Here is a 14,000-nt window from a genome sequence, read left to right as displayed (position 1 = left end):
GGCCCTTCCAAAGATAGAAAATTAAATAATAATTATGTAAGCGCCAAGGCCAAAAAGAAAGAAAGAAAAAAAAAAGGATTGGTCCACAGTGCTTGCACGGAGAATCTATAAATTACGATGTTACATCTTCAACCACAGGCCCTGTACTAGTCCTGATAAATTCTAGATAAATGTCAACTTGTGGTGGGCAAAAATTTTATGTAGACAAATTTTCAGTAAATGAGACATAATTAAACTTAAAAACTCAGCAGATTCTTCAAGGATTAGAGATGACAGTGGCAGAGTCACATGTTGGTTGTTCATTTAACAATGCATAATTAATTAATGTATATATTTCATATGTGTAATTAATGCAAGGTAGTATAGTAGACAGAGCTCTGACTTTAGGATCGGAGAGATATAGGTTTGAATCCCGGCAATGCCAGTTGTCAGGGTCTCTCCTTGGCAAATCTTTGAGCCACACTTTTCTCATCTGTATAATGGGAATACTGTAATGAAATGTGGCGTCCTCTTTGAGTTTTGAGAATTTAACAGGATAATATATGGAAGTCCCTAGCACTACCCGGCATATAGAAAGCCAGGTAAATAGTAGCTGCTTTGATGGTGATTAGGTTCAAACTTCTTATAAGTAACCTAGATGATACTTTAATGCCTCCAGGTCACAAAATCTCATATTTAATACTGGTCTAACTATACCTGCTCAGCTCACTTATCACTTATTACAGAGATCAAGTGAGATATTATATAGGAACTTGCCATTAAAAACTACGAACTCCTATATAAACATAAAGCATTATCCTTTTCTCTCTGTTGTCTGTTTGGGTTTATAGCTACTTGTGTTATTTGTTTGTCTTTAGCACAAATGCCCCAAGTGAAGGAGATACATTGCTTTTGCTAACTTCTGTCTGCAGCTTGCCCTCACAATAGGGTAGATGACAGGCAGATGTTAGGACTCAAATTTTCTCCCCAAAGAATTTTATTCCTACCCATTCTATTTCTTTCCCTTCATGCACTTCCTCCATTTCTCTTTTGATTAATTCATTTATATTTATTAAGCTCCTATATGTCACCTTTTCTTCTCTTTGGCTAGGCTTAGTTATAAGCAGCACCAACACTCACTAATTCTGGTCTTATTGTTTACAAACTGTGACCTTGGGCAGACTAAGCTCAATGTGCTCAGTTTTTGTTTTTTTTTAATCTGAAAAATGGGGACAATACACCTACCTCCAGGGATGTTGTAAGAATTAAGTAAGAATTAGATGTCACGCTCAACAAGGACCTGTTGAATGCTTCAGGTTGTGCATTCCCTCCTGTGCATTCAGACCAAGGCTGTCCCCTTGGACTTGACTCACCTGTGAATGATGCGCTGGCTCTGCAGGTAGTCCAGGGCCATGGCCAGCTCACAGATGAAGAGCTTCACAGTGTCTTCCTGGAAGCGGACATTCTGCTGCAGGTGATAACGCAGGTCCCCACCCAGCAGCAGGTCCACCACCATGAACATGTCTTCCTCATCTTGGAAGGAGTACCTGGAGGGGAATTAGAAATGCAAGTGGGTTAAATACATGTACACACTAAAGAGGCCCAGAGGCAAAGGACACCTTACAGATCAGAGCAGAACTTTCCTAAGCTAAGGGTTCAGGCTTTGGGAGTACTGGTCTATTACTCACTCCAGGCCCTCCGTTTCCACATGTGTAAAATGGGAATGATAAGAAGATCTTCCACATTTGATCATAGTGAAGACTAAATATGATGAGTATAATATTTAATGTCATTCCTGGCATATAGTAAGAACCCATTAACTGGAGGTCTACAAAGCTATAAAGCCCAGGAAATAAAGAACACCCCATTTATTCACCTATTATTAACGATCATATCCTGAACACACTGTTGCAGGAGGTCCATAAAATATGAGTTACAAGCCCTCCTTGAAGCACCTCGTGCTTATTTTTCCACACTAACAACTTCATTGCCCAGCAACATTATAACAAATCATGAACCACATAAATGATAAGAAAAAGATATAAAAAGGGCAATAAAGAAGTAAGTGCACAGTACAGGGCAGTAATTCGCTCAGTCTCTGGGATAAGGAGGGAAGGGAAATCTTCTCAGCAGAGGAGAAAACTGAGTTAAATTTTGAAGGATGGTGACAATAATAATAACTACAAAATAAAGCCAACATCTCTGGGGCAGACGCTAAAGGACTCCACAAATGTGGTGTCATTAACCCCACAATGCTGCTCTTATGCTCCCATTTTCCAAATGAGGAAATCAAGGCCCGGTGAAGCTTCAGTAATTTGCATGAGGTAGAACACCCAATAAATGGTAGAGGTGAAGGGGTCTCCAGGTCCAAAAGGAAGATCTGAGAGAGGAAAACAGCAGGAATTAAGCACAGACATGGGAAAGAACACAGTGTGAGGGGGGAAAGGAAAATAGTTTGGGTTTGTTGGAACGACAGGTGTTACGGGAAAGCTTGAGCCTGGAGAGAAAGATAGAGGGCAGATCCCATGACAGGAGCTTGTTCACGAGTCTGTACACGTTGGAAAGACGGTGAAGAGGTTGAAGCAGGACGTATGATCAGACAGGGACTTCACACTTGAAGGAGCATGGGCTGGACGGACGGGAAGAGGGAAGGAGACACAGGCCAGCAGAACTGGCCTCTGCTCCCTGCAAAGAGTCTTTTGTAAAAATGCATTCCAACGGCTATGACTCGTTTTGTTTTCCTCAAAGCACAGACATGATTTCTAGTCACAGAAAGCTCTCTGTATCAGCACTATGTCAACACGTTTCTTTTGACATCATGTCACTGAGATCGTATTTTCAAGTTTTATTTGAATCACAGAATTAAGAGTCTGCAAAGCAGTGCCCAGGATGCAAACGAATTCCTAGTGACAAGTTCTTTGCTTAGGAAACAAACATAGAATATCAATGATGGGAGAACTGTACTGAGTACATTTTCTTCTTTAGAGTGATCATTGTGCTAGAGGAGGAGAGGACTTGCAAACAAAAGAAAAAAGAGAAATTCAATGAAGCATTAATCTGAGGCAGTAACATTCTAATGAAGACTAGGTCCTCGGTGTTTCCTTGTTCAGTAAATAAAATTCTGTTTACCACTGAGGACTGATTCACACAGAAGATGTCAGAAATTAAGCCCTTAGGGAGAATTTAGACAGAAACACGGGAAGGGCTTGTAAAAATGTGGGCAGCACATCCTTGGTATTGTCTTTTAGGAAGTGTTATTGTTCACCTCCTTGCAAGGACTGGCTGGGCATCTCTGCCATAGGTTTGATGGGCACCAGGATAGGTTCCTGAACCTGGGCTATTTGGTTCGGAATCCTCCCAGCTGCACCACTACACGTTATATCCATTGTTTTACAGGTCTTTCAGGAAGTAATAATGTGCTAGTTATACGTAACCCTGACCGGGATCTATTGCACTTAGGCTGCCCTTAGCTAATATAACAAACGATGATGGCTCATGGGATGAGAGCAGTGTCTTCTTGGGATAGCTGGCAAATGAGGTGGCTGAGAACTGGGTACCAAAAGAAGGGAGAAGAGAATGCTCACCATGAACGTACCTCGCTGCCAATGGATACAACCCAGGCAGACTGGGTTCGCATAGAGAGCAGTGATTGGCTGCATTCAGCTCCCCACTGGAGGCAGGCGGAGGTCCCAAACCCGGTGACAGAGAAGAGGACTCCTCTCCCATTACTCTATTTAACTCGAAGTGAGGGACAAGTGTATTATTAAATTCACCCTAAGTGAACGAACATTTTTATTGCGACTTGGGCTCAGCGATTTTTATTCAAAGAACAAACTGATAAAGGTGCCAGTTGTGTCAAGTTAACGACAGTGTCCGGCCACGCAGGGGATTATTAGAGAAGAAGCAGCGCAGGCAAGAGGCAACATGCTTCCCTTGGCCAGTATGATTTTAAATTTATTTAATCATGGAGCCAGTTGGTTGTTAAAAATCCTTTTTCCCCTTCGGCACATCAGACCTGAAGCCCTCTATCACAGATCCTAGACTCTCAGAGGGAGAGAAGATAAGATTTTAATTTCCAGGACTATATCCAGTAACATATGTGGGCACAACACAGTTTGGTAATAACTAGGATATGAAGGTTCATATCATAACCTGATTGTTTAAACCTAAAAGTGAAAGAGCTTCCCTATACCTTGGCCATTTATCCCATAGACTCAATGATGCATTTCCATTACTTTTTAAAAATGCTATATCATGGCTTATTTGTTAGTTGACAGCTCCAAAATTAGTAAATCTGGTCCCACTGCATGTGAAATGCATTGTAAAGTCTGCTCAGTAAGAACGGAGATAAGTAACAAAGGACCACCACCCTGCTCCACCCTACTCCATCATATTGCCATAGACTATACACAGCTCTCTCTGTGTAATGTTGAACCTCTCCAATTCGTTCTACACACCATGGTTATGTTTTTACAATGTGAGTTTTATGTTATGCAGCCCCATAAAACCCCTTCACCTCTTTCCATGGTCCGCAGGACCCTGTGTGGTCTGGCCCTGTTTACTTTTCCAGACTTATTTTGAAGATCTTTTCCTTCCATTACTCAACTAGCAGTTCATGCCCCCTCCAGCTTTAGAAGACTGTGATATGGTATGACCTTGCCTGCACGCACAATGCTGTCCACTACCTGGTTATTGTCTCTTCCTCTTTCAGTCTCAGCCCAAAGGACACCTCACAGAGACATTTCTAACACTCCATATCAAACCTTGTCTCCCTGTTATACACAGTGCCGTATTCTTGTTCGCTCAACTTATCATAATTTGAAAATATTTTCCTGCATGCTTTTGGATTAACAGCTTTCATTCCCACTCTGCCATCAGGAAGCATGCCTGTTTTTACTCATCCTTCATTCCTCGGTCCCTGTATGCTTCCTGAAATGTAGACTCTAAAAACAGTTGTAGAAAAAGTAACAAATTCATGAATGAACTAAAAAAAGGAAAGAGAAAAGCAAGATTAAAACGCAGGTTTGGGGCTTCCCTGGTGGCGCAGTGGTTGAGAGTCCGCCTGCCGATGCACGGGACGTGGGTTCGTGCCCCGGTCCGGGAAGATCCCACATGCCGCGGAGCGGCTGGGCCTGTGAGCCATGGCCGCTGAGCCTGCGCGTCTAGAGCCTGTGCTCCGCAACGGGAGAGGCCACAACAGTGAGAGGCCCGCGTACCGCAAAAAAAAAAAACAAAAAACAAAACTCAGTTTGGGTGGGTCTGATATGCATTTGTTAGGTTCTATTTTTAGAAATTAGCATGGCTACCAAATCAGTCACTCACCTTCTTGAAGCTGTCTCATGCAGGCCACTTTGAAATAAATCTGAATTGGAGCACTGGAAGAGATCTATTTTCCAATGGAGGGTTTTTCAAATTGTGGCTCATAACGCACTAATGGTTGTGAAATCAGTTTGGTTGGTCCTAACAAGCACTTTTTTGGAAGAAATAAAATAGACTGAATAAAATAAAATAAATGCTATTAACATATAAGGCCAAACATTGTTTTTGTGAATATAACGTGTGTCTCTGTGAGTATATCTACTGGGTTGTGATGAAAAATAGATTTCTTCCCGTGGGTTGAAGATAAAAAAAGCTTGAAAACCGTGACACTAGGGCAACCTGCTGCTTATTCCAGAACTATTGTATCAAATCCCATTCAGACTTTACCATTTCTGATGTCTGTCAGTTCTGATGTCTCCATCTAGCAAAGCATGGGAAATGCAGGACAAATATTATTAGATATTGCTTTTTAAAGCTCTCAGCTTTTGTAGAAAAAGACATTGATTCATCAAAGATGGAATCCATTTAAAAACATATTTAAGGAAAATACAAATGGAAAATGCATAGGCTTTAGGCAGGCCTGGGTTTAAATATCACATGTGAATCTGGAGCAAGTCCCTTAAAGGAAACTGAAACTCTGAGAGGATATTTGTACATTGGAAATGATTTTATGTACCATGTGGCAAAGAGCAAATTAGATATAATGTTTGTAAAGTAATTAGCGCAAAGCATGGCTCAGAGCATGGTGGTAAGGAACTTGGCCCCGGGAACAGACTGCTTGTGTTTAAATCCCAGCTCTGCCCTTTAACATCTTTAAAACTGGATGGAGCAAGTTATATAAGCCCTCAGCATGCCCATCTATAGTAGTATATACCTCATAGGGCTGTTGGGAAGATCAAGTGTAGTTAATACACATAAAGTGCTTAAAAGAGTACATGGAAGTACTTGGAAGATAGCTATTATAATTACCTTTCTTCTTCCACCCATGAATGTAATATAACTCTGGTATTAAGCAGATTAACTTGTTTTATGCAATTGTTTCCTATTATTTTATATGAGGTAATTATATGAAGATACTGATTGATTTATAGTTGATTTACAATATTGTGTTAGTTTCAGGTGTACAGCAAAGTGATTCACTTATACATACATATGTATATCTATATTTTTTTAATTCTTTTCCATTATAGTTTATTATAAGATATCGAATATAGATCCCTGTGCTGTATAGTAAATCCTTGTTGTTTATCTATTTTATATATGGTAGTTGTGCATCTGTTAATTCTGTACTCACAATTTATCCCCCCACCCCTTCCACTTTGGTGACCATAAATTTGATTTCTATGTCTGTGAGTCTGTTTCTGTTGTGTAAATAAGTTCATTTGTGCTATTTTTTTTAGATTCCACATATAAGTGATATTATATTTGTCTTTCTCTGACTTACTCCATTTAGTATGATAATCTCTAGGTCCATCCATGTTGCTGCAAATGGCATTATTTCATTTGTTTTTATGGCTGAGTAATATTTCATTGTATATGTATATATATACCACAACTTCTTTATCCATTCATCTGTTGATGGACACTTAGGTTGCTTCCATGTCTTGGCTATTGTAAATAGTGCCACTATGAACATTGGGGTGTATGTATCTTTTCAAATTAGAGCTTTTGTCTTTTCTGGATATATGCCCAGAAGTGGGATTGCTGGATCATATGGTAACTCTATTTTTAGTTTTTAAAAGAACCTCCATACTGTTCCCCATGGTGGCTGCAACCAATTTACATTCCTACCGACAGTATGGGAGGGTTCCCTTTTATGAATATGTTTATTGTCAGTGGTATAATCGACATGATTACCATTAACTGAGCTCTTACTATATGTCAGATACCATGCTAGGTACTTTATGTATATTATTGCATTTGATTGTTACTATAAACCTGTGAGGTAATATCTTTTTTTAAAAATTTCATTTATCTTTTTATACAGCACGTTCTTATTAGTTATCTATTTTACACACATCACTGTATACATATCAATCCCAATCTCCCAATTCATCACACCACCACCAAACCCACCCCCACTTTCCCCCCTTGGTGTCCATGTGTTTGTTCTCTACATCTCTGTCTCTATTTCTTCCCTGCAAACCAGTTCATCTGTACCATTTTTCTAGGTTCCACATATATGCGTTAATATATGATATTTGTTTTTCTCTTTCTGGCTTACTTCACTCTGTATGACAATCTCTAGGTCCATCCACGTCTCTACAAATGACACAATTTCTTTCCTTTTTATGGCTGAGTAGTATTCCACTGTGTATATACACCACATCTTCTTTATCCATTCGTCTGTCCATGGACATTTAGGTTGTTTCCGTGTCTTGGCTATTATAAATAGTGCTGCAATGAACATTGGGGTGCATAGTGCTGCAATGAACATTGGGGTGCATGTGTCTTTTTGAATTATGGTTCTCTCTGGGTATATGCCCAGTAGTGGGATTTCTGGGTCGTATGGTAGTTCTATTATTAGTTTTTTAAGGAACCTCCATACTGTTTTCCATAGTGGCTGTATCAATTTACATTCCCACCAATAGTGCAAGAGGGTTCCCTTTTCTCCACACCCTCTCCAGCATTTATTGTTTGTAGATTTTTTGATGATGGCCATTCTGACCGGTGTGATGTGATAGCTCATTGTAGTTTTGATTTGCATTTCTCTAATAATTAGTGATGTTGAGCATCCTTTCATGTGTTTGTTGGCAATCTGTATATCTGCTTTGGAGAAACGTCTATTTAGGTCTTCTGCCCATTTTTTAATTGGGTTGTTTGTTTTTTTAATGTTGAACTGCATGAGCTGCTTGTAAATTTTGGAGATTAATCCTTGTTGATTCGTTTGCAAATATTTTCTCACATTCTGAGGGCTGTCTTTTTTATAGTTTCCTTTGCTGTGCAAAATCTTTTAAGTTTCATTAGGTCTCATTTGTTTATTTTTGTTTTTATTTCCATTACTCTAGGAGGTGCATCGAAAAGGATCTTGCTGTGATTTATGTCAAAGGGTGTTCTGCCTATGTTTTCCTCTAAGAGTTTTATAGTGTCTGATCTTAAATTTAGGTCTCTAATCCATTTTGAGTTTATTTTTGTGTATGGTGTTAGGGAGTGTTCTAATTTCATTCTTTTACATGTAGCTGTCCAGTTTTCCCAACACCACTTATTGAAGAGACCGTCTTTTCTCCATTGTATGTCCTTGCCTCCTTTGTCATAGATTAGTTGACCATAGGTGCATGGGTTTATCTTTCGGCTTTCTATCCTGTTCAATTGATCTGTATTTCTGTTTTAGTGCCAGTACCATATTGTGTTGATTACTGTAGTTTGTAGTATAGTCTGAAGTCAGGGAGTCTGATTCCTCCAGCTCTGTTTTTTTCCCTCAAGACTGCTTTGGCTATTCGGGGTCTTTTGTGTCTCCATCGAAATTTTAAGATTTTTTGTTCTAGTTCTGTAAAAAATGCCATTAGTAATTTGATAGGGATTGCATTCAATCTGTAGATTGCTTTGGGTAGTATAGTCATTTTCACACTCATTTTCAATCTGTATGTGTCCCTAGGTCTGAAGTAGGTCGCTTGTAGACAGCATATATATGGGTCTCATTTTTGTATCCATTCAGCGAGCCTGTGTCCTTTGGTTGGAGCTTTTAATCCATTCACATTTAAGGTAATTATTTATATGTATGTTCCTATTATCATTTTCTTAATTGTTTTGGGTTTGTTTTCATAGTTCCTTTTCTTCTCTTGTGTTTCCCACTTAGAGAAGTTCCTTTAGCATTTGTTGTGCAGCTGGTTTGGTGGTGTTGAATTCTCTTAGCTTTTGCATGTCTGTAAAGCTTTTGATTTCTCCATCGAATCTGAATGAGATCCTTGCCGGGTAGAGTAATCTTGGTTGTACGTTCTTCCCTTTCATCACTTTCATCACTTTCATCATCATTTGTCATTTTTACCTTGTTGCTTTTAATAATTTTTCTTTGTCTTTAATTTTTGTCAATTTGATTACTATGTGGTGTGACATGTTTCTCCTCAGGTTTATCCTGTCTTGTACTCGCTGCACTTCCTGTACTTGGGTGGCTATTTCCTTTCCCATGTTAGGTAAGTTTTCGACTATAATCTCTTCAAATATTTTCTCAGGTCCTTTCTCTCTCTCTCTTCTCCTTCTGAGACCCCTATAATGCAAATGTTTGTGCATTTAATTTTGTCCCAGAGGTCTCTTAGGCTGTCTTCATTTCTTTTCATTCTTTTTTCTTTATTCTGTTCTGTGGCAGTGAATTCCACCATTCTGACTTCCACGTCACTTATCCATTCTTCTGCCTCAGTTATTCTGCTATTAATTCCTTCTAGTGTAGTTTTCATTTCACTTATTGTATTGTTCATCTGCTTGTTTGTTCTTTAATTCTTCTAGGTCTTTGTTAAACATTTCTTGGATCTTCTCGATCTTTGCCTCCATTCTTTTTCCGAGGTCCTGGATCATCTTCACTATCATTATTCTGAGTTCTTTTTCTGGAAGGTTGCCTATCTCCACTTCAGTTAGTTGTTTTTCTGGGGTTTTATCTTGTTCCTTCATCTGGTACATAGTCCTCTGCTTTTTCATCTTGTCTGTCTTTCTGTGGATGTGGTTTTTGTTACACAGGCTGCAGGATTGTAGTTCTTCTTGCTTCTGCTCTCTGCCCTCTGGTGATGAGGCTACCTAAGAGGCTTGTGCAAGCTTCCTGATGGGAGGGACTGGTGGTGAGTAGAGCCGGTGTTGCTCTGGTGGGCAGAGCTCAGTAAAACTTTAATCTGCTTGTCTGCTGATACGTGGGACTGAGTTCCCTCCCTGTTGGTTGTTTGGCCTGAGGTGACCCAGCACTGAAGCCTACAGGCTCTTTGGTGGGGCTAATGGTGGACTCTGGGAGGGCTCACGCCAAGAAGTATTTCCCAGAACTTCTGCTGCAAGTGTCCTTGTCCCCATTGTGAGCCACAGCCGGCCCCCACCTCTGCAGGAGACCCTTCAACACTAGCAGATAGGTCTGGTTCAGTCTCCTATGGGATCACTGCTCCTTCCCCCTGGGTCCTGATGTGCACACTACTTTGTATGTGCCCTCCAAGAGTGGAGTCTCTGCTTTCCCCAGTCCTGTCGAAGTCCTACAATCAAATCCCACTATCTGTCAAAGTCTGATTCTCTAGGAATTTCTCCTGTTGCTGGACCCCCAGGTCGGGGAGCCTGATATGGGGCTCAGAAACTTCACTCCAGTGGGTGGACTTGTGTGGTATAAGTCTTCTCCAGTTTGTGAGTCACCCACCCAGCAGTTATGGGATTTGATTTTATTGTGATTGCGCCCCTACTACCATTTCATTGCAGCTTTTCCTTTGTCTTTGGACGTGGGGTATCTTTTTTTGGTGAGTTCCAGTGTCTTCCTGTCAATGATTGTTCAGCAGTTAGTTGTGATTCTGCTGCTCTTCATGTTAGATTCTCTGCCATGCATGATGTCTGGTGATTCTCTTGGTAAGTAATATCTTTATCCTCATTTTTACTAATGGTAGAAATTCAGGTTTAGTCATCAGAAAAAATAGCAAACCAAATCCATCAACATATTTAAAAAGTTATACACCATGACCAAGTGGGATTAATATCTGAAAATCAATGAATAAAATACATTAATAGAATAATGGACAAAACATTATGATCATCTCAATAGGCACTGGAAAAGCATTTGACAAAATACAGCACTCATCCGTGATCAAAACTCTTAACAAATTTGAAATGGAAGGGAGCTTCCTCAATTTGATAAAGGATATCTGCAATAAAACCCTAAAGTTGAATACTTCCCCCTCTAAGATCAGAAACAAGGCAAGAATACCTCCCCTCACTTCTTTTCAATACAGTACTGGCAATTCTAGCCAGTGAAAGAAAGAAAGGGAAGGAGGAAGGGAGGGAGGGAGAGAGGAAGGCAGGGAGGAAGGAAGGAAGGAAGAATGGCATATTGGAAAGGAAGAAATGAAACTTCCTTTAATTACAGACAACACGATTCTGCATATAGAAAATCATAAGGGAACTACAAAATACCATTAGAACTAATAATCAAGGTAGCAAGGTTTCAGGATACAAGATCAATATACAAAAACCAATTGTATTTTTCTATATAAGCAGTGAACAAAATGGAAATAATTTTTAAGAATACAATTGTGTTCAGAAAAGTTCAAAGATAATAAAATGCTTAAGAATATTAAATTAAAATTTAGCAAAGAAGAGCAAGACATACACAAAAAAATCACAAAACTCTGTTCAGGGAAATTAAAGATCTAAATAACTGGAGAAACATTCCATGTTCATAAATTGAAAGACTCAAATATTGTTAAGATGTCGATTATGCCCCAAAATATCTATAGGGTCAGTGCAATTCCTATCGAATTCCCAGCAGGCTTTTTGTTTTTGTATGAACTGACATGCATCTCTTAAATTTATAAGGAAATGCAAAACACCTAGAATAGCCAAAATGATGTTGAAGAAAAAAATCAGAGGACTTTCACTTCCCAATTTCTAAATGTATTATAAAGCTGTAGTTATCAACACAGTGTGGTACTGGCATAATGTAGAGGTATAGGTCAATGGAACAGAACTAAGAGTTCAGAAATATATCTTTATAGTCAATTGATTTTTGACTAAGATGCCAGGAAAAGATAATCGGTTTAACAAATGGTGATGGGTCAATTAGATATTCACATCCAAAAATGATGAACTTAGACCTCCACACCATACATAAAAATAACTCAAATGGATCATAGATGTAAGTGCAAAAACAACAAAACTTTTAGAGTAAAACACAGGATAAAATCTTTGAGACCTTGGATTAGGTAAAACTTTCCTAGATACAATACTAAAAGCAAGGTCTATTAAAAACTTGATAAATTAGAGTTTATCTAAATTCAAAATTGTTGCACTTCAAAAGATGCCATTAAGAAAATGACAAGGCAAGCAACAGACTAGGAGAGAATATTTGCCGAATATGTAACAGATAAAAGGATTATACCCAGAATTTACAAAGGACTACTACAATTCAATAATAATACAACCCAGGGGCTCCCCTGGTGGCACAGTGGTTGAGAGTCCGCCTGCCGATGCAGGGAACGCGGGTTCGTGCCCCGGTCCGGGAGGATCTCACATGCCGTGGAGCGGCTGGGCCCGTGAGCCATGGCCACTGGGTCTGCGCGTCTGGAGCCTGTGCTCCGCCACGGGAGAGACCACAGCAGTGAGAGGCGCACGTACTGCAAAAAAAAAAAAAAAAAAAACAACCGAAGAAAAAAGTGGGCAAAGATATGAACAGATGTTTCACTAAAGAAGATACACATGAAAAGATGCCTAACATTACTAGGCATTAGAGAAATGGAAACTAAAACCACAAATGCCATGCTCATCTGAATGGCTGTAATAAATAAAATAGACAATAACAAATGTCAGCTCTAGGATGTAGAGAAAAGAGAACCCTTATACATTGCTGGTGGAAATGTAAATGGTGCAGTCACTTTGGAAGACAGTTTGTGAGTCTCTCAAAAAGTTAAACATTAAATTACCATATCACCCAGCAATTCCACTGTTAGATATCTATCCAAGAGAAGTAAAATCACATTTCTATGCAAAGACTTGTATGCAAGTGTTCATTGCAGCATTATTCATTATTGCCCCAAACTGGAGACAAGCTACATGTCCATCAACTGGTGAAGGAACAGACAAAATGTGGTACATCTATATAGTGACATACTATTCAGCTCTAAAAAGGAACAAATTAATAGCACAGACTACATAATGGATGAACCCCATAAACATTATGCTACACGAAAGGAGCGAGACACAAGAGATTACATATTTATAATTCCATTTATATGAAATTGTCAGAAAAGGCAAATTTATAGATACAGAAAGTAGATTATTAGTTGCCTGGGGCTCAGGCTTGGAATGGGAATTAACTAAATGGGCACAAAGGATCTTACTAGCAGGATAAAAGTTTCTAAAATTGATTTATAGTGACTGGCACCACTCAGTAAAATTACTTAGGATCACTGAATTGAACACTTCAAATGGGTGAATTTTATGATGTGTAAAATATACCTCAATAAAATTGTTGCAAAAAAGAGGACAGTGGTTAGGAGGAAAAGAAAAGATTATGGTGTAGAGAGATTAAATATTTGCTCAAGAACCACATGTTAGGAAATTGTGGAGGCGGGATTGCACCTAAACCCACGCAGTTAATATACTATATATATAATATGTAATATATATATTATGTATATATATATTTATATATATATTACATATTTTTATTATATATAAATATATATTTTTTATATATTTATATATATTATTTATATATATATAATATATAATATACTAATATAATAATATGGGTGCACAGCGGCCAATAAAGTTCATGCGACAAAAAAGCATCTAAAGCTTATAATAAAATCCTGTCAGGGAGTAGGTTACTTATTTACGTCCCCTTCAACTCAGCTCTCAAAATTCAATTTGTATGCCTTTTGGGTAGTCTCATTCCAATGGTGGGACATTTCTGATCTTCAGCCAGGGATCTCCACAGAAGTGTTTTTAAGAACAATTGTTGTCCTATGCACTAAAATGGGAGAAAAATTAATCTGTGTTTTTCAGACTCTGACCAGGGAGTGCCCACGGCA

At 38.9% G+C, this 14,000-nt stretch overlaps 1 protein-coding gene across 2 annotated transcripts in view; it reads right to left on the bottom strand.

Annotated features, from left to right (window-relative positions):
• STK32A (serine/threonine kinase 32A) overlaps positions 1-14,000 on the bottom strand; it is a 121,113-nt gene that overhangs the window by 52,761 nt on the left and 54,352 nt on the right. For both annotated transcript variants that reach the window (XM_060296405.1, XM_060296404.1), the window contains exon 5: positions 1,353-1,526. In XM_060296405.1, coding sequence (XP_060152388.1) covers positions 1,353-1,526 — 174 coding nt within the window. The remainder of the gene's footprint in view (positions 1-1,352; positions 1,527-14,000) is intronic.

This window comes from Globicephala melas, chromosome 3, assembly GCF_963455315.2.
Source record: "Globicephala melas chromosome 3, mGloMel1.2, whole genome shotgun sequence".
NCBI lineage: Eukaryota > Metazoa > Chordata > Mammalia > Artiodactyla > Delphinidae > Globicephala > Globicephala melas.
The sequence above is the reverse complement of the archived record's forward strand: the minus strand, read 5'-3'. Positions and strand labels throughout refer to the sequence as shown.